This window comes from Anabrus simplex, chromosome 1 (assembly GCF_040414725.1).
Source record: "Anabrus simplex isolate iqAnaSimp1 chromosome 1, ASM4041472v1, whole genome shotgun sequence".
In the NCBI taxonomy this organism is placed as follows: Eukaryota; Metazoa; Arthropoda; class Insecta; order Orthoptera; family Tettigoniidae; genus Anabrus; species Anabrus simplex.
The window spans coordinates 442,951,067-442,974,224 of NC_090265.1; the positions used below are offsets into that span (position 1 = coordinate 442,951,067).

General features: G+C 37.7%; 1 protein-coding gene across 3 annotated transcripts in view; it reads right to left on the reverse strand.

Moving 5' to 3' along the window:
* Positions 1 to 23,158, reverse strand: part of plx (PTB_TBC1D1_like and TBC domain-containing protein plx) — a 624,596-nt gene that overhangs the window by 70,850 nt on the left and 530,588 nt on the right. For all 3 annotated transcript variants that reach the window (XM_067135187.2, XM_067135188.2, XM_067135192.2), the window contains 3 exons: positions 17,356 to 17,636; positions 6,622 to 6,752; positions 6,088 to 6,225 (listed from right to left, as the gene is read on the reverse strand). In XM_067135187.2, coding sequence (XP_066991288.2) covers positions 6,088 to 6,225; positions 6,622 to 6,752; positions 17,356 to 17,636 — 550 coding nt within the window. The remainder of the gene's footprint in view (positions 1 to 6,087; positions 6,226 to 6,621; positions 6,753 to 17,355; positions 17,637 to 23,158) is intronic.

The following is a 23,158-nucleotide window of genomic DNA, read 5'->3' on the forward strand; positions in this document are numbered from 1 at the left end:
GGCCAGATGTTGTGATTTAGGGAGCAAGTGCTCTTGAATTAGGGGATTTCTGCCCCTCAGTAAATAATTCCTCTTCCTTTGTAAAATTGTAAAACTAGTGGCTTAAGGCCCAAAATGTTAAGGTTCTGAATCTTGGATTTTTCCCAATCTTGTTTAATAATTGCTAATTGTACCTGTTGTGTTGTTATTTGTTGATTTTTGAAATTCTAAAAAAATATAACCATTGTTAAAGTTTTAAATTAATTTTGAGACTGTAGTTAGACCCATTCAAGCCCACACCTTCTTTCATAACCTCTGCGTTCCACAGATACCCCGGAACAGAAACTAAGAAAATGACTGTGCTAAACGGTGATCCCCAAGGTGGTCCAATTTCACCCACAGTCTTTCATCTGACCATTGATGGAGTGCTCAAAGAACTCACTGATCCTTAAGTGGCAAGGAATTACGTTTTTTCTTGTCTAATTACTTGGATAACTTATCTTCAGTGGCATTTGCTAACGATTTAGTCTTAATAGCCAGAGATTAAATTAGAATCACGGTTCTTACTGATTTAGCAGAAAATCAACTTGCTTTCACTGGTCTTAAGAGTAAATCAATCAAAGAGCCTCACTTCTCTGAAAACAATTGATTTTATCATTGTCTCAAGGATTGTACAGTATCCATAAAATACCTTGGTGTAAGCTTCTGTGATGAAATCATTCTTTATGAAAAATCAGTTATTTTAGATGACCATAAGAATATTCAAAATTGAAAAAGTTAAGTTGTATTAAAGCTGACCAGAAATTATTATCAATAAATTATCAATGAATGTGTATGGCCCAATTCGGTTTATCTCTTGTTGTCTAAAATCAGGAAAACATTTCTGGAAAATGTTGACAAAATACTGTGAGGAGCAGTTAAAAAAGTATTTGATATTTCTCATGACTGTCCAATAACATTCTATAATTGACAAAATAATTTTTTCAATCTTCAACTGGTGAAAGCAGGATGGGAAGACTATATCCAGCATAACATATGTAGAAATTTATTTTTGCTATTTAACATCACACCAACACATCAAAGGTTTTCAGCTATGCAAGGATGGGAAAGTAAAAGGATTGGGAAGGTATTGGCCATGGCCTTAATTAAGGTACAGGCCCAGTGTTTGCCTAGTGTGAAAATGGGAAACTACAGAAAATCATCTTCAGAACTGTGAATGGTGGAATTTGAATCAATCATCTCCTAAATTTTGGAAAATTAGCCCACACTGAAGTCATACTCCTCCATCAAGAATCATCATCATCATCCTCATTTCCCAATTCTAGTTTCCCGGGAGTGGTGTACAAGCGCTCATCATCTCCTTCTGTCTTCATACATCTTCTGTTCCAGTACATCCTCCCATTTGTGTCCTCTCTACTCCGCTTCTGATCTTACAGTCTCTATCCAATGTTTTCTCTGTCTTCGCTGTGGTCTTCTTCAAAGTCTGCAAGTTGCTTTTACGTCGCACCGACACAGATAGGTCTTATGGCGACGATGGGACAGGAAACGGCTAGGAGTGGGAAGGAAGCGGTTGTGGCCTTAATTAAGGTACAGTCCCAGCACATGCCTGGTGAGGACTGCCGACAGTGGGGTTCGAACCTACTATCTCCCAAATACGAGATACTGGCCGCACTTAAGCGACTGCAGTTATCGAGCTCGGTGGGTCTTCTTCCTACGATATTAAGGTCAAAATATTTTCTGGCAGGTCTTTCCCTGTCATTCTCATTATGTGCCCATATCACTGAAGTCTGCGTTTGTTTATGACACTGGTAATAGATACCTCAATACCAGCTACTTTCCTATTCACTTCATTTCTGATCTTGTCCTTTCTCGTAGTTTGGTTCATGGTTCTAATGAATCTCATTTCAGTTGCTTGGATTCTATTGAAGTCTTTGTTTAGTAGGGTACAGGTCTCTAAACCATACGTTAGGACTGGTACAAAGTAAGTGTGGTACATGACTGTTTTCGCTTTTTGTGGTATTTTTCAGTCCCAGAGGAGATTTCTGACTTGACTGTAGAAGTTTCATGCTTTCTGTGTCCTGCTGAGTATTTCCTGCCTAACAGTGTTGTCTTTCGATATTGTGCTTCCGAGGTACTTGAAGTGAGAAGCTGATCTGATTTTTGCTCCTTCCAGAATAATATTTGAGCTTATTCCTTCCCTGTTGATGGTCATTTCCACCGTCTTTGTTTTGCTCATCTTCAGTCCAAAAGTTTTGAATGTGTTGTTCCATTCATTAAGTTTCTTCTGAACTTCAGCTTCTGTCTCTCCCCATAAAAGCACATCATCAGCAAATACCAGGGTATTTGGTTCACTGTCCATTTTCTTGATAGATCTGATGACCTTGTCCATTACTATTACGAACAGGAGTGGTGACAGAGCACTTCCTTATTGGACACCTCTCTTTGTTTCAAACCATTTTGATCGTCCGTTGCCTATCTGGACACAGCTGTAGCACTTCTGGTATAGCATCTTTACTTTGTTAATTAAGTACTTTGGCACCTTTAGGTCTTCCAGACATTCCCATATCTTGTTTTGAGGAACACTATCATATGCTTTTTCAGTGTCCACAAATGCAATCACAAGATTTCTTCCGTATTCCCAGTACTTTTCTGTCAGCATTTTTACTGCAAAGATAAGATCCACAGTACTTCGATCTTTCCTGAACCCGTGTTGCTCTTCCTCAAGCAAAGGTTCCACTATCTTCCTAAGTCTTGTTTCTATGATCTTTTCCAGCAGCTTCGGTGAGTGTGACAAAACAGTGTGATGCCTCTGTAATTTCCACATTTCCGTCGGTTGCCCTTTTTGAACAGTGGGAGGATGACTCCTTTACTCCAATCTTCTGGGATTTTGTTTCTTTCCCAAATCACTGATAACACGCTATATAGCCAATTCAAGCCTGGTATTCCAGCTGCCTTTATCATGTCTGAGCTGAGATCATCAAAGCCTGGGGACTTCCCATTTCGCATGATCTTTAGTGCTGTTTCTACCATCAAGAATGAGATCTTTAAACCAAGAGGTAATTGCATTATCAGCTTTGGATATTTCACCTAATGATGGGGACAATTTAACTGAGAGTTTGAAACCTAGACCTCTCAAAAGCTCAGAAGAAAAGGAGTAGAGATGTTTGCTGAACACCCAAAGCTTAATAACTGAGTGAGCACACAGATAAGTCTTTGCTTTCCAGAATGATCAAATGCTTTAAAAAATGTATTTCAATATAACAGCTGTATGAACAGTTCTAGTGAGATTGAAACCCTTGATCAAGTACTGGAATTCTACCTCAAGAGTGAACTACACTGCGATAGTAGGCACCATCATGTATGAGAAGCACTGGCCTCTTCGCTATGATCTAAAAAATGGCGAGTCTTTGGAGAAGTACACCGCTTATCATCACGCAGCTCCAACAAACCCCATGGTGCAACAGGCCTGCTAAATCTTGACCATGTGAGGCCATGCTCAGATACTGGAGATAACTGATGTGTGGAATCAGAGCTCTACTTAAGTTAACTAAAGAAAATTTTCTCAACAAGTGGGTTCAAACCGCACCGTCGCCTGTCCTCCGAATGATTTTCTGTGGTTTCCCATTTTCATTTCCAGGCAAATGCTGGGGCAGTTCCTATTCATCACAGTTGATTCCTCCCACCACCTTACCCCATTTCATCTTCATTTAGCTTCTCAACTGAGGCTGGAATCAGAAATGGCATCTGACCGAAAAATCATGCCATATAATGTCACCTCGCCTCATTCCCGACCCCGTATCACGAAATGGGATTAAGGGGTAGACATACATACAGAAAACTTTTTCAAATCTATAAATTGTTAACAACGGACTTCAAAATTCACATAATCACACTTGTTTATAAAATCACCTGTTCACAATCATTGCCAACTTTATGCAACAAACAATATTGTTCATACATATATATGCAAGTTTAAAAGTGATTTGATGGAATCTGAGGATAAGAAATAAATTGACCTTTTCAATACAATATATACAATAAAATACAATAAGGGAATCTGAGGATTTTCTTGAATAACAAAACATGCCATTCTGTTATTAAAGTGTTCTTTTACAGGTATATTATAGTGTAATATGCTTACAATATTGTGTTTTTTATTCCACCTTTTCAATACAATTGATTTTATGTTGTTAGAAAATCATAATGCTACAACACTATTTTATAGGGATATGTTTCGCTTGATTTCAAGCATCCTCAGCCTATGTAATCATCTCAAGGTTCAGACCTGTCATTTTAGATTTACTTTGACAAATTTGTGCTTAATTATAATTCTAAAATTAAGTAGTAAAATACATAAACATAGGAATTTGTGATCACATTGATAGTTTAACAATACGAGTGACTATACTAAAATTGGAATATCTGTTAATTTTTAAGACACTGACATCCAAAACACAGTAATATCTTCAAAATGTTGAAAATTTGGCTAAATTTTTTTTTCACAAAGTTCTAGTTTATTAAAAACAATTGTAATTTGACTTCTATGTTAAAATTTGAGTCGTAATTTTTGTTAAAACTTATTGGTGTCTGAAGATTAAAATCTTGGATATGTTGGAACTCGGCTTCAGATATTAATTTTGAGGCATGCTACTGTAATTTATTAGTTTTTATTAGTTTAGAACCACAACGGATAACAGTCACCGTAATGTAACAAATACCACGAGGTTTTGTAGTAGCAGTCAAATGGATGCACCATCAGTCAAATATTGTGAAATAAGAAACAAATCAACACCTCAAGATTTTGGATTGACGTCCCTTTTGACTAAACCCTCATAAATACAGACTACGACCAAAGGAAAATCTGATCATCAAAACAGGACTAGTTTGATGAAACTTCCTAATTCAGCATTTTACTGTTCAAAACTAATAAATTACAGTAGCATGCCTCAAAATTAATACCTGAAGCAGAATTCCAACGTATCCAAGATTTTAATCTTCAGACACCAATAAGTTTTAACAAAACTTACGACTCAAATTTTAACATAGAAGTCAAATTACAATTGTTTTTAATAAACTAGAACTTTGGGATTTTTTTTTTTTAGCCAAATCTTCAACATTTGGAGATATTACTGTGTTTTGGACGTCAATGTCTTTAGAATTAACGGATATTCCAATTTTAGTATAGTCACTCATTTTTTTTTTCTGCTAGGGACTTTACGTCACACCGACACAGATAGGTCTTATGGCGACGATGGGATAGGAAAGGCATAGGAGTTGGAAGGAAGCGGCCGTGGCCTTAATTAAGGTACAGCCCCAGCATTTGCCTGGTGTGAAAATGGGAAACCACGGAAAACCATTTTCAGGGCTGCCGATAGTGGGATTCAAACCTACTATCTCCCGGATGCAAGCTCACAGCCGCGCGCCTCTACGCGCACGGCTAACTCGCCCAGTGGTCACTCATGTTGTTAAAGTATCAATGTGATTACAAATTCCTATGTTTATGTATTTTACTACTTAATTTTAGAATTATAATTAAGCACAAATTTGTCAAAGCAAATTAACAATGACAGGTCTTAACCTTGAGATGATTACATAGGCTGAGGATGCTTGAAATCAAGCGAAACATGTCCCTATAAAACAGTGTTGTAGCATTATGATTTTCTAACAACATAAAATCAATTGTATTGAAAAGGTGGAATAAAAAACACAACATTGTAAGCATATTATAGCAAATTTCAATACGGGTCTAAACATGAGATTAGTTACATGTAATAGTATTATAGTGTTCCGAATGTTATGTTTTGTGCTCCGATAGACTGAAAAAGTTATATTAACCGAGTCAGCACTGGAAAAAAATGGCTTCCTTCTTAACAAACTTAAAATTATTGAAATAAAATGTTAATTATTCTGGAGCCATGTGGTCAGCAGTATATACAGTCAGATGAATATATTTATTTTTCTATCTCTCAGGGAAAAATTGGTTGGAAGAATAGGAGAGATGGCAGTATACAGTTCCTAATCATCAGATTTTGAACCCGGTGTAATAATTCTGTTATATAATAAAACCTACTAATGTGATACTAGAAAAGAACACATCATTCAGCTCACCTCGAAGTCTTGCATTCTCTTTCTCCATACGAATAAGCAGAAGCTGTTGATTGATCGCCTTCTTCCACAAAGCTCGCAATTCATTACGATCCCTCTTGTGTGGTTCACTCTTAGGGCTATTTGTAGTAGATACACCATCTGCAATATTATTATTATTTCATAATTCTTCAGATATAAGTACTGTACATTGAAAATTCAATTTTATCAAATATCAGTAAAAATAAATTTCAAAATTATCTTCTGTTTTCAGTAGAGTTTAAAATCTCTTAAGTTCCAATTAACACAATGGAAATGCTATAAAGTTCTACAATAAACAAAAATCTACTGCATAATAATTCTTTACAGCTGTGAGGAATTTTGGAAAGCAACGTGTGTTGTTTCTCTTTTTATATACACCTCTTATCTCATGTTTGTCTCACTGTATTTGTGTCCAAATTCATATTTTGCACAGTAGAAGCCAACAAGTCTTATAATAAAAGTATCTCATCAGCAAAACATTTACTAGCTGCAGTGAAGAATCTGTAGTCACCTTACCTGGAAGAGATTTGTTGGGTGTCACAACTCGGTTGAAGATTGCCTGTCTCCAAGATCCAGACTGTCTGGTCACATCCTGGCTGGGCTCATGTGGCAAGGATGCTTTCGGAGAGTTGCCAACCTTGAAGAAACTGTACAAATGACCAATACCTTAACTGGCTATCTAATAAGCAACTGTGGTTGTAAATACAACACAGCTAATAATTTCTCATCTTAAAATGGCTTTCACCTTGCTGATAATTAAAAATTACATTGGAACAATGGCACGCTCTATGCACTACGATTTAAAGTATATCCAATAACCAGGCACATTTCTTACTCATGAATGTTAGTGGACCACCACCACCACATATTAATTAGTCAAAAGCACATACCCATTCATATCTAGGTTAAAGTCTCCATGGAAAATATGGAAGAAATAAGCATACTTTTCACCTCTTGCATAATTAAACTTAGCCATAGATTGCCCAAGAGAGATGTGATCGATCGATCAATCAATCAATCAATCAATCAATCAATCAATCAATCGCCACAGATCTGCATTTAGGGCGGTCACTTCCATGGCTCATTCCCTGTTAGTTGTTTACCCGTCTTTTCTCTAACTATTTCAAAGAAGTTGGGAACTTATCGAACATCTCCCTTGGTAAATTATTTCAATCCCTAATTCTTCTTCTTATAAATGAATATTTGCCTTAATTTGCTCTCTTGAATTCCAACTTTTTATCTTCATATTATGATCTTTTCTACTTTTAAAAACTCCATTCAAGCTTATTCATCGACTAATGTTGTTCCATGCCATATTTCTGCTGACAGCTCAGAACATACTGCTTAGTCAAGCAGCTTATCTCCTTACTCAAACTAACTGGGGTCCTACCAGTGACTTACATGCCCTCTCCTTTACGTCCTTACTCATCATAATTGGTTTTCAGTCCTGAAACTGCCATAAAACATTTCCAGATCATCCTGTCATTTGCTGCTTCCTTCATTGCAACATAATTCTGTGCCTGGATGTCAATTAAAATTTATTTAAGGAAGGTATTCCTAGTCTTCCTCATGGATGTTTTCCTTCAGTTAAGACTTCTGCCACAGTTCTCATTAAATAGAAATGGCACACTGTGTGACACCACAATGGAAGACGATGGTTACAGACTGTGTGAATGATTGATCCCTGTTGGTTCACAGTGCCTAGAACTCTGGTGTTTACATCTTACCTCTCCAAGTCACATTTATCATCTTACTATATCAACACATCTCAAAGGCTTCAAGATGATTTTCATTTCTATTTACTGTCCACATTTCACAGGCGTACAATGCAACTGACCATACAAACGCATATAGTATTCTCATTCAGAGGGAAAGACTAAGCTGACTGCTCCTCTGCATAAAAACTGTTTTCACCTGAGTGATATGGCATGCAAGTTTAGTGGTGCACCTTCCATCCTCAGCAATCTTCTGACTTGGATACACAGTGGCGCACTATAAGTCACCCGATTGAATTTTGATCCTACAAGTATACTAATGGGGCAATAGCTTTCAAATTGTGTGCTCAACGTCGTGCAGTTCATGGAAATTACTCAAGATGTCATTATGAGTTCATTGCTTCCTTTTTGAGACCGTCATTTCAGTTTGCCACGATAGCGGACAAAGGACGGTTGACCGTCGCACAAAAGACAAAGGTTGTGTTACTGTTCGCAGCGACGAACAGTGTTACATTGACACAGAGAAGGTTTCGTGCTCATTACAGCACACGGTCGGCTCCCAGCCCACAGACAATACGCAGATTACATCACAAATTTGCAGGTACTGGATCTGTTTTGGAGTGTAAGCGGCCACATGCACGTACTGTACGTTTGCTGCAAAACATTGAAGCATTTCGAGTGGCTTTGACTCGTAGTCCGAGTAAATCAACAAGACGAGCCAGTGCCGAGTTGGGAATTTCACGCCAATCTGTACAAAGAATTATTCAATCCAAGCTTAGCTTGTATCCATACAAGATGACTGTGGCGCATAAGCTTACTGCGAGAGATAAGGAGTGGAGACTACAGTTTGCAAGGTGGGCAATCGAGCAAGACCAAGAGGCAGTGCTACACAACACAGGGTTTTTGGACAAAGCTTATTTTTACGTGAACAGTGTTTTGAACAAACAGAACGTTTGATTTTGGGCAGGTGAACCTCCGCGAATAATCCACATGAAAGACACCTATGTGGAGAAAGTGTGCGTGTGGGTCACGATGTCAAGCCATGGAATCATCGGTCCATTTTTCTTCGATGCTACAGTAACAGGTGAACGGTATATAGACATGCAGTGAAACCAGTTTTTTCCTCAACTCATGACTACAGGTCTTCCATTGCAGACACAATGGTTAATGCAGAATGGAGCATGCCCCATACTGCCAAATGTTGTGCTTGATTTCCTGCACGAAAGACTTGGCCTTAGGACATTGTCAAACAGATTTCCAGAACGTTATGAAGGAGGAGGAATGTAGCCGCCTCACAGCCCGGACATTAACCCATATGACTTCTTCCTTTGGAGGTTCCTTAAAGAGAAGGTGTACCACAGAAAACATGAAAATGCAGTGCAACTTAGAGCATCATTGTGGAGTTATGCCGCGCCGTTCCAGAAGATTTGAGTCGGAGAGTCGTCACAAATGCACGTGTGCGCTGTGAAGAAGTTGAAAACCAAAACAGCAGTCATATTGAACATGTGATTCATTAGGGTGTATTTCCAAGCTGTATTCTTTACTTATACATCAATAAATTACACATCTTGTCAACAACAAATGTGTTTTTCATGTAACAAATCAGGTGACTTATCGTGCGCCACACTGTAAGTGAAAGACGTGACATGTTCTATATCCGAGTCGTAAATCTTTAAGCAAAGAGGTTTTGGAAATTTTGAGACTGTCATACATTTTGTCCTTGAGGCGTTTATTTTCATACTGTATTTCTGCACAGTTCATGCAACTCTTTACAGCACTGCCTGCAAGGTCTATGGGCTGCTGGCTTATTACAACCCCTAAATACCCTCAAAGCCATGTCAACAGGTCTGGAACCTTTATTTACGATCCCTTCATGAGATTACCTCAATGAAGATCTTTCTTTATATTAACGCCTTTGTACATACAGTGATCCCCATGAGCTACTTTCCCTCCCTCAACATTAATTAAAACAGAGGACTTTTACTCTTAGTGAAACATACAACATGACTTTTCACCTCATTTACCTTCAAACCGTTGTCTACTGTCCATCTCACAACTTTGTGAAGGTCTCTTTTGCAGTTGCCCATAATTCTGTAACTTATTTATTACTCCATAAAGCATAAAATCATCCACAGAAAGCCTAGTCCAGTTCTTTACTCATATTATTTTAGGTATGCAAGACCACAAAAAGGTCCAATAATACTGACTTACCGAACACCTCTCTTGATCATTACAGGATGAGATAATGCTTTATCTATTCTAATTCTCTGAGATGTTTTTTTCTAAATATTTAGCCACCCATTCAATCATTCTTTTGTCTAGTCCAATAGCCTTCACTTTCATCAGTAGTCTTCCATGATCTACCCTATCAAAATCCTTGGACAGGTCAATAGCAATTCAGACCATTTGATTTCCTGAATCTTTGTGATATCTCTTCTAGAATCCTGCAAGTTGAGTCTCACTAGAATAATCTCTCCTAAACTCAAACTGCCTTCTACCAAACCAGTTAGTAATTTTGGAAATGGACTAATAAGGTGAGAAAGAATGCTTTCCCAGAGCTTACATGCAATGTCAAGCTTTATGTTTATCACTCTTTCCTTTGTAAACAGGGGCTACATTAACAACTCTCCATTCATTTGGTATAACTCCTTCATACTAACAGTCATCAAGTAAGTACTTCAGATACGGTACTATGTCCCAATCTAATGCCTTCAGTATTTCCCTGACAATCACATTAGTTCCAGCTGCTTTTCTAGTTTTCACTTTGGTATCTTTTTGTAACTTCAAAGTAACTGGTTGCCCTGTCCTTTTAAATTTATAGTCTGAAGCATACAAACCTTCTGGCCTAACAACTGTGCTGTAATGTCTTAGTTTGGCTCCTATACTCAGCATCATTTTATTATAGATGTTTTAGTCAGTTGGTACGTTTGCTCTAATTTCCAGATCCGGATACAGGTTGCTTCTTGTTCTAGGCCATTCTCTTGGATTACTTCATCCAGGTACTTCAACTTCTTGACTCGTCCAATCTTTTTGTGATCAGTTTTCATCCACTCCAGCCCATCACTGATGTTTGTCATATAGTTTGTCTTCTCAAAGGAGATTTGCAGTCCTACTATGTCCGATTTTACTTTAAGATGGTTCAACTTCCTGATTGCCAAACTGATGCCGTTGGAAAAAAAGTGGCTAAGTCATCTGTGAAAGCCAGACAGTCAACATAATACTCCTTTGAGTTTGGGACCTAACCAAAACTGAGCTTCATTATTCTTCTTTGTTCAGCAATTTTCTCCATTCTCAAATGACCTTTCCTAAGATATAATTGAAAAGTGGAGGAAGTCCATCCCCTAGTCTGACCCCAGTCTTTATCTAGAAGGGCTCTGAAATCTCATTCATGAATTTTACTTTTGATATTGTGTTAGTGAGAATCTGCATAATGAAGTTACTGAACATATGTACTCCTAACTCTGAGATCATTCAATAAGGACTCTCGGTCAATAGAGTCATATACCTTTCTGAAATCAACAAATAGGACTATGTAGTCAAACCTCCCTGTTGTCTTGTATCTGATGATGATCTTCATATTGAAGAGTTGATCCAGGCAAGAACAGCCCTTCCTGAAAACAGCTTAATACTCACCAATCTGTTTTATCAAACTGGGCTTCGATCCTATTTAGAAGTGCTTTAAAAAGAATCAATAGCCACTATCGATACACCCCTGTAATTGTCAATGTTCTTCTTATCTCCTTTTTTTAAGGAGAAGATGAATCAATGCTGAGTGCCATCCAACTGGTACTGTGCCCATTATCCAAATCTTCTGAAAGAGACAGGATAATGCATCCTGAGTATCCCCATTCACCAGCTTCAGTACTTCTGCCCTAATGAAATTTTCCTTGGCTGCTTTACTGTCTTTCAGACTGTCTATTACCTGCTTAATTTCCCATCTTAGACAGTAGCTGAGAGTTAGATAGAACTTCAACAGGAGGGAAGATTGGTAGTCTCTCTGTTGGCTTGTCACAGTTAAGCAACCAACTGAAGTACTTAGAGCCAGAATGTTGCAACTTTTGTAAATATCATTATTATCAGAGGTAAATATCAGTACTTTGCCAGTATGCTTTCCCTTGAGAAATTTAAGGTGGATTGCCAAAGGTACTTGCTTGACTCATCGAACTGACTGTGTAATGAGCAAGGTATAAAGGCGTGAATGAATGGTCAATTATTCTTAGACAATAATTATGTGTTAAGGTTAGTTGTAGAATAAGTAAAAATGTTCAAATATTATTGCACTTAGATTGTAACTATGTATTAGGATGTTTACCACCACCACCACCACCACCACCACCACCACCACCACCACCGCCACCACTATCAGCTGTGTACTGTTAATTTCTTATTTTAATCATGTTATTGGAATAAGGGGTTAAGTGTAAGAAAGGGCCTCGAGTCCTAACCTCTCCACCAATAAGGACAATACTTAATCTAAACTACTAGTCAGTACCTCTACCTGGACTTAATCATCAAGTCTAACTACAGTATCTTAACATACCGCTGCCTTCTGTAAATCCTTATATATATATACTATCCTTGTCCTTCAAATGGTTCCAGCAATATCCTTTCTGAAAAATATTCCTGCTTTAAGGTACCTACAGTGTACATACCCTTCCATCTTTCACTAAAATTGATTGTTGTTGTTTGTCTACCCACTAGTCCCATTTCTTGATATGGGGTCTGGGGTGAAATAGGACCAGATGAATTTATATGGCATGTTTTCATGGCCAGATGCCCTTCCTGATGCCAAGACTATGAATGAAATTGGGAAAGGAGGTAGAAGGAATCAGCTGTGGCCTATGGACTGGAACTGCCCTGGCATTTGCCTGGAAATAAAAATGGGAAACCACTGAAAACCATCCCAGGGCAGCAATATAAGTATCAATAAGATCTGGAAAAACTCGTAAAAGTATTTTTCAAATGCACTGATCAAGTGGTGCCAAAAGTTTCCATCTCTAATAAGCGGAAAATGCCATGGATCACTAGAGAGATAACAACAGGCATCCGAAAGAGAAATCATTTATACAGGAAATGGAAGGAAAATCCAAGTGACAGTAGGTGGGAGAAGTACAGACTGACTAGGAACAAAATTAAATAATTTATCCGTGATCCCTAAAGTTCATATATCCACAGCCTTAGTTCCAATAGTAAAATGCTATGGTTTCATAAGACACAAAAGTGGCAACAGTGCTCTGGACTATCAGTTTCCTCTCCCCAAGAAATAGCAGACACATTTAACAGTAATTTTTTTCTTTTAACTCCACCACGGCTGACAAGAACAAAGCTATTAACACTACAAGGACAACCCTTCCCTTCTGTAACTAGTCTCCACTTTACTGCTAACGAGGTCGCAGGAAGTCTTTCTTTGGAGAACTAGACCCCATGCAGCGAACGGCCCAGATAACGTGCCAGCCAGAATTCTTCACTGCTGTGCAGATGCATTGGCACTTTCTCTTTGTGCAGTATTTAACATTTCAATGAACAGTGGGACTGTGCCAGATGAATGGAAGAAAGCAAATGTTCCCAGTTCAAAGACGGCGACAGGAAAAATGTACACAACTATCGCTCAGTCTCTATTACATCTGGTTTATGTAAATGCATGGAACGCCGAATTATTAAACATGTGCTGGATTTTCTGAATGAGAGAAACCTGTTGAATAATAACCAGCGTTGATTCCTCACTGGAAAATCCTGTACTACAGTTTTAACAACAGTAATTGATGAGTGGCAACATTCCCTGGACCAGTCTATATTTCCCAAGTGGACTGCGTAACTCTCGACTGGAATAAGCCCTTTGATCAGGTACCTCATCAAGAACTGTTTTTAAAACTTAACAAGTATGGCATTCAAGGCACACTGCTAGCATGATTTCGATCATTCCTGGTAAATCGAATGCAGTGTGTTGTGTTCAGTGGGGCCAGGTCAGACCAAACTTAAGTCACCACGGGTGTGATTCAGGATAGTGTGATAGGGTTGCTTCTGTACGCGATCTTTATGCTGGATATAACAGGTTGTGTATAGTCTACTATGGCAGAGTATGCCAACAACACCATTGTTTACAGAGCCATTCACAATGAGAACGATGTAAACAGGTTACAGTCAGATCTTGATAATGTGGCTCTGTGGTTCAAAATAAATAGAATATCTATAAATGTACAGAAATGTAAATATATCCACTTAACTAGAGGAAGATCACCATTACAACATCAAATGTCATTGCGTGGTAAAAACCTGATGCCTTGCACAACAATAAAATTGCTTGGCATTCATATTTGCAGCAATTTAAAATGGAACAAACATGTTGAGGAAATAAGGTGGAAAGCGTACAGAGTCTTGGGATTAATCTGCAGATCTCTACTGGGAGCCAGAAAGAAAGCAGTTCAGATGGCCTATTTGGCATTGGTAGGCCAATACTGTTGTACAGGCTTCCTTCCTGGTACCCCTCTACAGTAGAGAATATTACAAAACTAGAGGGAGTTCAATGCTGACCAGAATGACTAATTAATTCCTCAACATGGTGATTAACTACAGTCAGGTCACTGCCCACCATAACAGCTCTCTGATTGCTTTTCTGAGAAAATCCCTCTTAGGTAACATTCACATCAACCCTTTCAACTGTTTACAGCTGAACTACCGTTCCGCTCAAAAAGGACGAGGTGTGTCCCTTTTCCCCTACTTGCAAAAACAGCATCATATCAAAGTTGCTTCTTTATTCATTCTACTCAGCTATGGATTGAACTCTCACCACAGACAAAAGAACTACCTTATGGAAAATTTTGTAAAGAGGTAAAAAGGGTGTACATATAACAAAACATAATTTTCCACTGTGTGAATGTTCAGAATGTGTGGGAGGACAGATGAAAGTTTATGTGATCCCGAGTGAGTGAGACTGTATGTGGGTACAAATGAGCTGGCCTAGCTTGAGAGAGTGTGTGTCTGTTCGTGTGAGAGTCGAATTACATGAATGTTGAACAGGTCTTGTCAATATTATGTAAATAATACGTCTATGTAAAAAAACAGTAACTGTATATAAGCACATTCTGTAGGCTATAATTGTGCCTACAATTTGTGGATAATAATAATAATAATAATAATAATAATAATAATAATAATAATAATAATAATAATAATAATAATAATAACCATCATGATCATCATCATCATCATCATCATCAATCATCTTCAGGACTGCCGATGGTGGGATCTAAACCCAATATATCACAACTAACAACTTTATGTCATCCTTATTTTATTTCCAGCTCCCTATACTCTCCTCACTGGTCCCTAGTACACCCATTTCTGGTAGACTAAAACAGAACGTCAAAAAAAGATGTATAGGCAGCCTCGATGGCTCGATGGCATAAAAATGCCTGGGCATGGTAGCCGATACCATGCAATTATTTTTTTTAAAACCCACTTGCATCATGTATGAATGAATGAATGACAATTTCCACTATTTCCAGTAATTCATCAAAACTGTATGCATTTATTTTTATTATTTTAAACCTAGGTTCTAATTCTGTGGCCTCGTTCAGTTCTAAACTTCTTTAAATCGTTAGAAACAGAGTCTAAACGTAGTAGTCTTGGTCTCCCTCACTTCTCTTACCCTCCATAACAGAGTCCATTATTCTTCTCGATAACCTATCCTTCTCCATTCACCTCACGTGTCCCCACCACCGAAGCCAGTTTATGCGTACAGCTTCGTCCATCAACTTCATTACTAATTTAACCTTACCTTCCTTGCCATTGTTCCCATCTGTTTGTACCAGCTATCATTCTCGCTACTTTCTTCTCTGTTACTTCTAACTTATAAATAAGATATCCTAACTTGTTAATAAGATATCCTGAGTCCATCAAGCTTTCACTCCCATAAACCAAAGTTGGTCTGCAAAAAAACAGACTGATGTAGATATAGTTCTGTCTGGGAGCCGACTTCCTTCTTACAGAATACTGTTGATCGCAACTGCGAACTCACTGCATTAGCTTTGCTGCACCTTGATTTAATCTCACTTCCTATGTTACCATCTTGGGAGAACACATGACCTAAATACTTGAAATCATCTACTTGTTCCAGCTTTGTATCCCCAATCTGACATTAATTTCTCTTGGATTTCTTACCTACAGACATAAATTTAGATTTTGGAAATGTTCATTTTCATACCATAGGTACTCATTGCACTTATTATCAAGTTCCAAGATATTAGACTGCAGGCTTTCAGCACAATCTGCCATTAAGACCAAGTTGTCAGCATAAACCTAACTGCTTATTACATTTTAACCTACTGAATCTCTCCCTGCCACTTAATACCTTTCAGTATATGATCCATGTAAACTATGAACAACAAAGGTGAAATATTATGGTCTTCTTTAACCCTTATAAATGCTTTGAACCAAGAACTCATTATACCATCAATTCTCTTTGCAGCCAACTGTCCACATAAATGTCTGTGATTGATTTTAATAATCTACATTTAATCCCATAGTCCCCCAGTATGGCAAACATCTTTTCCCTCGGTATACTGTCACGTTTTCTCTAGATCTACGAAACATAAACATAATTAATTGTCTATACCTCTCATAGCATTTTTCAAATACCAGGCGCATACTGAAAATCTGATCCCCTGTGCTCTGAATCCACACTGGTTTTTATTCTACTCCCTCTCAACCACTGATCGCACCCTCCCTTCCAAAATCCCAGTCAACACTGTGCCTGGTATACTGGTCAATGAAATAGCTTGATAGTTGTTTTAATCCTTCCTGTTCCCTTGCATATACGTAGATTCAATTATGCTTTTGTTCAATCAGAAGGTACCTGACTAACATTCCATGCTAATCTTATTACTCTATGAAGCCATTTTGTCCCACAGGAATTCTCTTATGGGCCAGATAATCTACCGACATGAGGCTAGCATATTTGAGCAGTTACAAATACCACTAGATTGAGCCATGTCATACTTACTTACATTGAAAGAAGTTTTCCTCAAGAGCATGGCAGTCAATATCAAAAAGAGGAAACATTTTTTCGATCCCTTTTCTTTGCAAAAAACACATATTAATAATAAACCTCTTCTATAATTTTCAAATATCTAAAAGCACTGTGATAAGAGATTTTGACAGTTTGTATGAGTGGATGAATTGAAGTAATGCTTTTGTTCTAACAAGCCATCACTACACTGCACTGCCATCAGATTTCAGAATTTGAGTTCAGTATAGTCTAGGGTGTGTGTATGTGTGTGTGTGTGTGTGTGTGTGTGTGTGTGTGTGTGTGTAGAGATAACACTGTCTTTTAAAAGTACTGAATAACAGAATGGGTCTTCTAAGGTAAGGCAAGCTAAGCTAAGCAAAGTGGTTGAATGTTGACATCTGTCTTCAGGGGCATGTCTTGCATGACCATATTTTGGGACCAGTGACATAATCCTTCTCTAAAAATCTCAAAACTTATATGAAGGTTTACCCGTTAAGTTTTACTGTTACATCCTGCCAACCTACTTACATGTTCATCATTGGACTCGATTTCTGCTGCTGGGAAGATGGGCAGCTCAGGGATGGAACAGGGCCAATCAACTGAGACTGGGAGTTCCCAGTTGATATGTTTCCATTACTTCCCTGCTTGGACTGTAGCTCCTGCTTCAAAGTTTCCCCAGGTAAAGAACCTACAGTTGATGACCGAGGGCGAATAGTCCCATTGGATGTATCGGCATCTACCTGCTCAGTTACTGGACTAGGAGCAGGAGACAGACGTGTAGCGGGACTTTGGGTACCAGATGTTGAGTCCTGAGAAAGCAAGTGTTATTTTCAGCACAAAAGTGATAAACACAAAGAATGTATTGGGTCAATTTATTTTATGTTCACAAGGACCACAACAAACATTTACTACTGATGTATCAGTTAGAATATTATAGGCCCTAAAACAGTCTTCAGCAGAGGTAATTCTCTCCAGCCCTGTAGAGCTAAATTATCACACACACACACTCTCTCTCTCTCTCTCTCTCTCTCTCTTTTTTTTTTTTTTTTTTTTTCTCATATGAAGAGACAAAGACAAGCATTAAAAAGCAAAATGACACACAGAATCCTCATACTCTTGTCATCTTCACATAAATACAAGCATTCTTTGTTACTATATTTGACACATTTGCAAAATTACTAACTGGTTTATTAGAAGGCAGTTTGGCTTACAAATGGTTAATCTAGTAATGTTCAGCTTAGATTCAGATCAAATGGCATGTATCACTATTGACTTAACGAAGGCTTTTGATGGGGTAGAACATGGGAGACTACTGACAAAAATGAGAGTAATTGAATGGATGGCTAAATTTCTAGACCTCTGAATGAACAAACAAACAAACAAACAAACAAACAAACAAACAAAAAAAAAATCTCAGAGAATTACAAGTGAAGTAATATCTGATTCTGGAATGATTAAGAGAGGCATTCTGGAAGGCAGTATATTGGACCATTACGTTTTCTTATGTATATAATTATATATAGATAGTATATAATATATATAGTATATACATAAATGTGAGTAAACATCCCTACCCAGTGAGAGCTAGATGAAGGAAATTGATGATGATGATGATGATGATGATGATGAGTAAAGAACTGGAATCACAGATAAGGGTGTTTTGGCAGATGATTTTAAACCGTATAAAAGTAATAAATAAGTTGCAGGATTGTGGTTGACTGCAAAAAGATATCGACAATGTTGTGAGATAAACATCAGGTTATGGTATAATGGTAAACAGTGTGAAAGGTCAGGTTGTAATTTTTACCAAGAGGAAAAGTCCTCTCAGTTATAATTACTGTGTTGCAGTGAAAGTACCTCATGGGGATCACTAAGTTGCTAGGTGTTAATATAAGGGAAGATCATCACTGAGATTACATTGACAAGGTTCTAAATAAAGGTTACAGATCTCTTTATGTGGTTACTAACTGTAGACCCTGTCATTGACAGAACAATTGTATAGCATGTACAAAGCTGCTTCCCGCCGATATTCAGGGATGCTATTGTACTCAGGACACAGTAGTAATCCCATCTGTTGGAGATGAATGGCAGCAGGAGAGACGGTCAATGTAATGTTATTGTTGATCAGTTTTATGAGCTTAGTTTTTTTCCATTCCTGGGATATAAGGGTATCTATGTAAAGGGAGTTATTCCTTCTTTCGTGACTCCCGCTTGTTGTATTCTTCAAGCAATCGTTCCTTTACAATTTTTCTCACTTTTTATAATCAACTTCACAGCTTTCCTTGTTCATATCGACTGTGCAGTTTTACACCTTAAGATAATCATGACAAAAACCATCGCCAGTTAACATGACTGAACAAGCTCAGTGTTGATATGGACTAAGCAACATAGTTATATTAATAATTATAAATATAATTAATTATATTATCATAGTTGGTACTAGCTGATGTACCCATGCTTCTCAACGGGATCCTCGGAAAGACAGACTTTGAAGTCAACATAGGTCATTACAAAAAACATCAGTAGGAATAAAGCGATTAAACGCAATGTTATCACATAAAACACTCGACCAAAAGAAAAACCGCACATTTTCTCACTTTCTTCGAACAGCACTACAGTGCCGATCTAACATTCCAATGTTCCAGAGCTGGAAGGACCAGGCCGCAGACAGCCATGAACACTCCTCTGCCATTATTCCGTCATATGCACACTGCTCATTCCAATCAGTGCCTCAGAGTAGGGACTGAATAGCTCGAATGCTATGATGAACCAGTGTGTTACGTACCAGTACTGGTCGTATCAGAAAATTTATGAACCAGAAAAATGGCATGCTAAAGAAGAAAGTTATCTAACTCCCAAGCTACTTCCCGCCAATATTCAGGCAGGCTGTTACACTCTGTACAACCGGGAGAGTTGGCCGTGTGGTTAGGGGCGCACAGCTGTGAGCTTGTGTCGCGGAGATAGTGGATTCAAACTCCACTGTCGGCAGCCCTGAAGATGGTATTCAGCGTTTTCCCATTTTCACACCAGGCAAATGTTCGGGCTGTACCTTAATTAAGGCCAAGTCCGCTTCCTTCACACCCCTAGCCCTTTCCTATCCCATCATCGCCATCGTTCAGTGCAACATAAAAGAAATTTGAAACAACAATCGGTACGCAGCAGTAATCCTATCTATCGGAGATGAGTGGCAACAGAAGACACAAAGCATATAACAACAAGCAATGGTCAATGTAATGATCAATTTTATAAGCTTTCTATATTGTAGGCCTTCACATTTAGTTTTCTTTTGATTCTGTGATATTAGGGTGTCTTATAAAATTATTTATAGCGTAGACTATAGTTCCTTATTCTCCAGCTTTACATACCGATTTTCGTTAATTCTGTTTACCCATTTTCTCATGACTCGGTTCTGATATGGACTTAGTAACAAAAATCCAAATTCATGAATTTCTCTGTGATAATAGCCGGTACTGTAACAATATATAAAACATAAATGATTGGAAATTTAATACTACATAACTGTAGTTATGTAGTATTTACCACAGTTATATAGTATTTATCGATACGACCACTAAAAGCATAAATATTTGAGAATTACAATTTAGGCCTTCCCCTAAACTACCATTTCACTCAGCGTGAATAAAATTATTTATGGCGTAGATTGTAGCGACTTATTCCCCGACTTTGCATACCAATTTTCATTAAATTCTCTTCAGCCGTTTTCTCGTGATGCGTGTACATACATACATACATACATACATACATACAGACAGACAGACAGACAGACAGACAGACAGACAGACAGACAGACAAAAATTACAGAAAATAAAAAGTGCATTTCCTTGTTACTGTGGACGCGACTGATATAGAAATACCATCCTTTTCAAATTCTGAGCAATGTACAGACAAAACTCTTATTTTATATATATACTAGCTGATGTACCCGTGCTTCGCTACGGAATTCTACATTGTATACGGAATTCTAGTTTACACATTGTGAGCAAGATTGTATTAAATTGCATAGCTCTTAACATTACCCTAGAAACGCGATGGGAAAGTCACCAAACATCTTTTCTCATATGAAGATTGAGTTAGGAAAGTTTCACTGTAATGGTAGACCCGCTAGCATGCCATCAGTCAGTCACAGTCCTTGGGGAGTTTTCATTATAATAGTAGACACTCACTCTCCAACCTGCCTTCTTACATGCTCAGAAAGACTGTCTTAGTGGTTTTCCCAACTGAAATGAACATACATTACAATGACGTCAGTAGGAATGGCGTGATTAAAAGCAATGCTTTCATATGAAATACTCGATCAAATGAAACACCACACATTTTCTCACTTTTAACGAACAGGACTACACTGCCGATCTAACAGTCCAAAGTCCCAAAGCTGGAATGACCAAGCCGCAGACAGCCGTGATTCGTGAACACTCTTCTTCTTTTTTCGGTGGGAAGAGGGTCGAATAGTGGAGACTCCCAGGGCAAAAACTATGCCCCTTTATGTTTCCTAGGAGTATCTGACGAGTCAGAAAATATCAGTTCACTACACTGGCGTCAGAAAAATCTCTCCGACTTGGAGGCAAATTTTTCCTCCAAGCCAGAGGAGAAACCCCCTCTTCACTGATAATTTGGAATAAAATGAGTGTAGAATTTAATAAAAGTTAAGAGGAAGAAGCTTTTCTTAAGAAACGACTCTTTTCAGGGTTGAATTTTGAGCTATTTAGTTAATTGTGCTGCCATAATTTGGAATAGGCCTAAATTGTTATTCTAGATACTACTACTACTACTCTGCCTAAAGTATGCACACTGATCATTCAAAACAGCACGTCAGAGTAGGGATCGAATAACTGGAATATTATGAAGAACCAATGTGTTACGTACCAGCTGTATCAGAAAAGGTAGGAACCAGAGGAATGGCATGCTAAAGAAGAAAGTTTGATAACTCCCGGCTATTTCCCGCCAATATCCCATCTATTGGAGTTGAGAGGCAGCATAAGAGACAAATAACATCACAACAAACCATGCCCAATGTAATGTTATTGTTGATCAATGTTATGCGCTTTTGGTATTGTAGGCCTTCACATTTAGTTTTCTTCCGACTCTTGAAATACCACTCGTCATAGTCGGTACGGTAAAAGTGAATAAAACAAAATGATCGAAAATTGTATTCTCTCTTTTGTTATGTAGTACTTTTCTATAGGACCAAAAACATAGGTTTTAAAAATTAAATTTTAGGCGCCTTCCCCTAAACTACAATTCCATCCAGGGTGAATGAAGTTGTTTATGGCTTAGACTGTAGTTTCTTATTCTGCGACCCTATATACAGATTTTCATTAAATTCTGTTAACCCATTTTCTCGTGGCTCGGCGTCGATATTGACTTAGCAACAAAAATACAAATTCAAGAATATCTGTGTTATTATAGCCAGTACGGTAAAAATGTATAAGAATAAATGGTCGGAAATTTAATTCTATACAAGCTTGGTTGTGTAATATTTATCGATAAGACCACTAATAATATAAATACTTGAGAATTAAATTTTAGGCCTTCCCCTAAACTACCATTTTGTTCAGTGAATAAAATGATTTATATCCTAGATTGTATTGGATCATTCTCCAACTTTGTATACCAGTTTTCAATGAAGGACCACTAATTACGTAAATATTTAAGAATTAAAATTTAGGCCTTCCCCTAAACTACCATTTCCATCAGCGTGAATAAAATTATTTATAGCTTAGATTGCAGCGACTTATTCCCCGACTTCACATACCGATTTCCATTAAATTTTCTTTAGCCGTTTTCTAGTGATGCGTGTACATACATACAGACAGACAGAAATTACGGAAAAGTTACTGTGGACATGACCGATAGAGAAATACCATTCTATTCAAATTCTGAGCAATGTACAGACAAAACTCTTATTTTATATATATATAGATAGATGGTAAAAAGTGTATGACTTAAAAGTGATTGGAAATTGTATTATTTGCAACTTTTGTTATGTAATACTTTTTGACAGGACCAACAACATAGATATTTAAAAATAACATTTTAGGCACCTTCCCCTAAACTACCATTTCATCTAGCGTGAATGAAATTATTCATAGCCTAGACTGCAGTACCTTATTCCCAGACTTGATTTACTGATTTTCATTAAATTCTGTTCTCCCATTTTCTCGTGGGTTCAGTGTTGATATGGACTTAGCAACATAACGAAATTCATGAATATCTCTGTTAAACTCATAATCGGTATGATAAAAATGTGTAAGACATAAATGATTGGTTATTTAATTCTGTATAACTTTAGTTATGTAGTATTTATCAATAG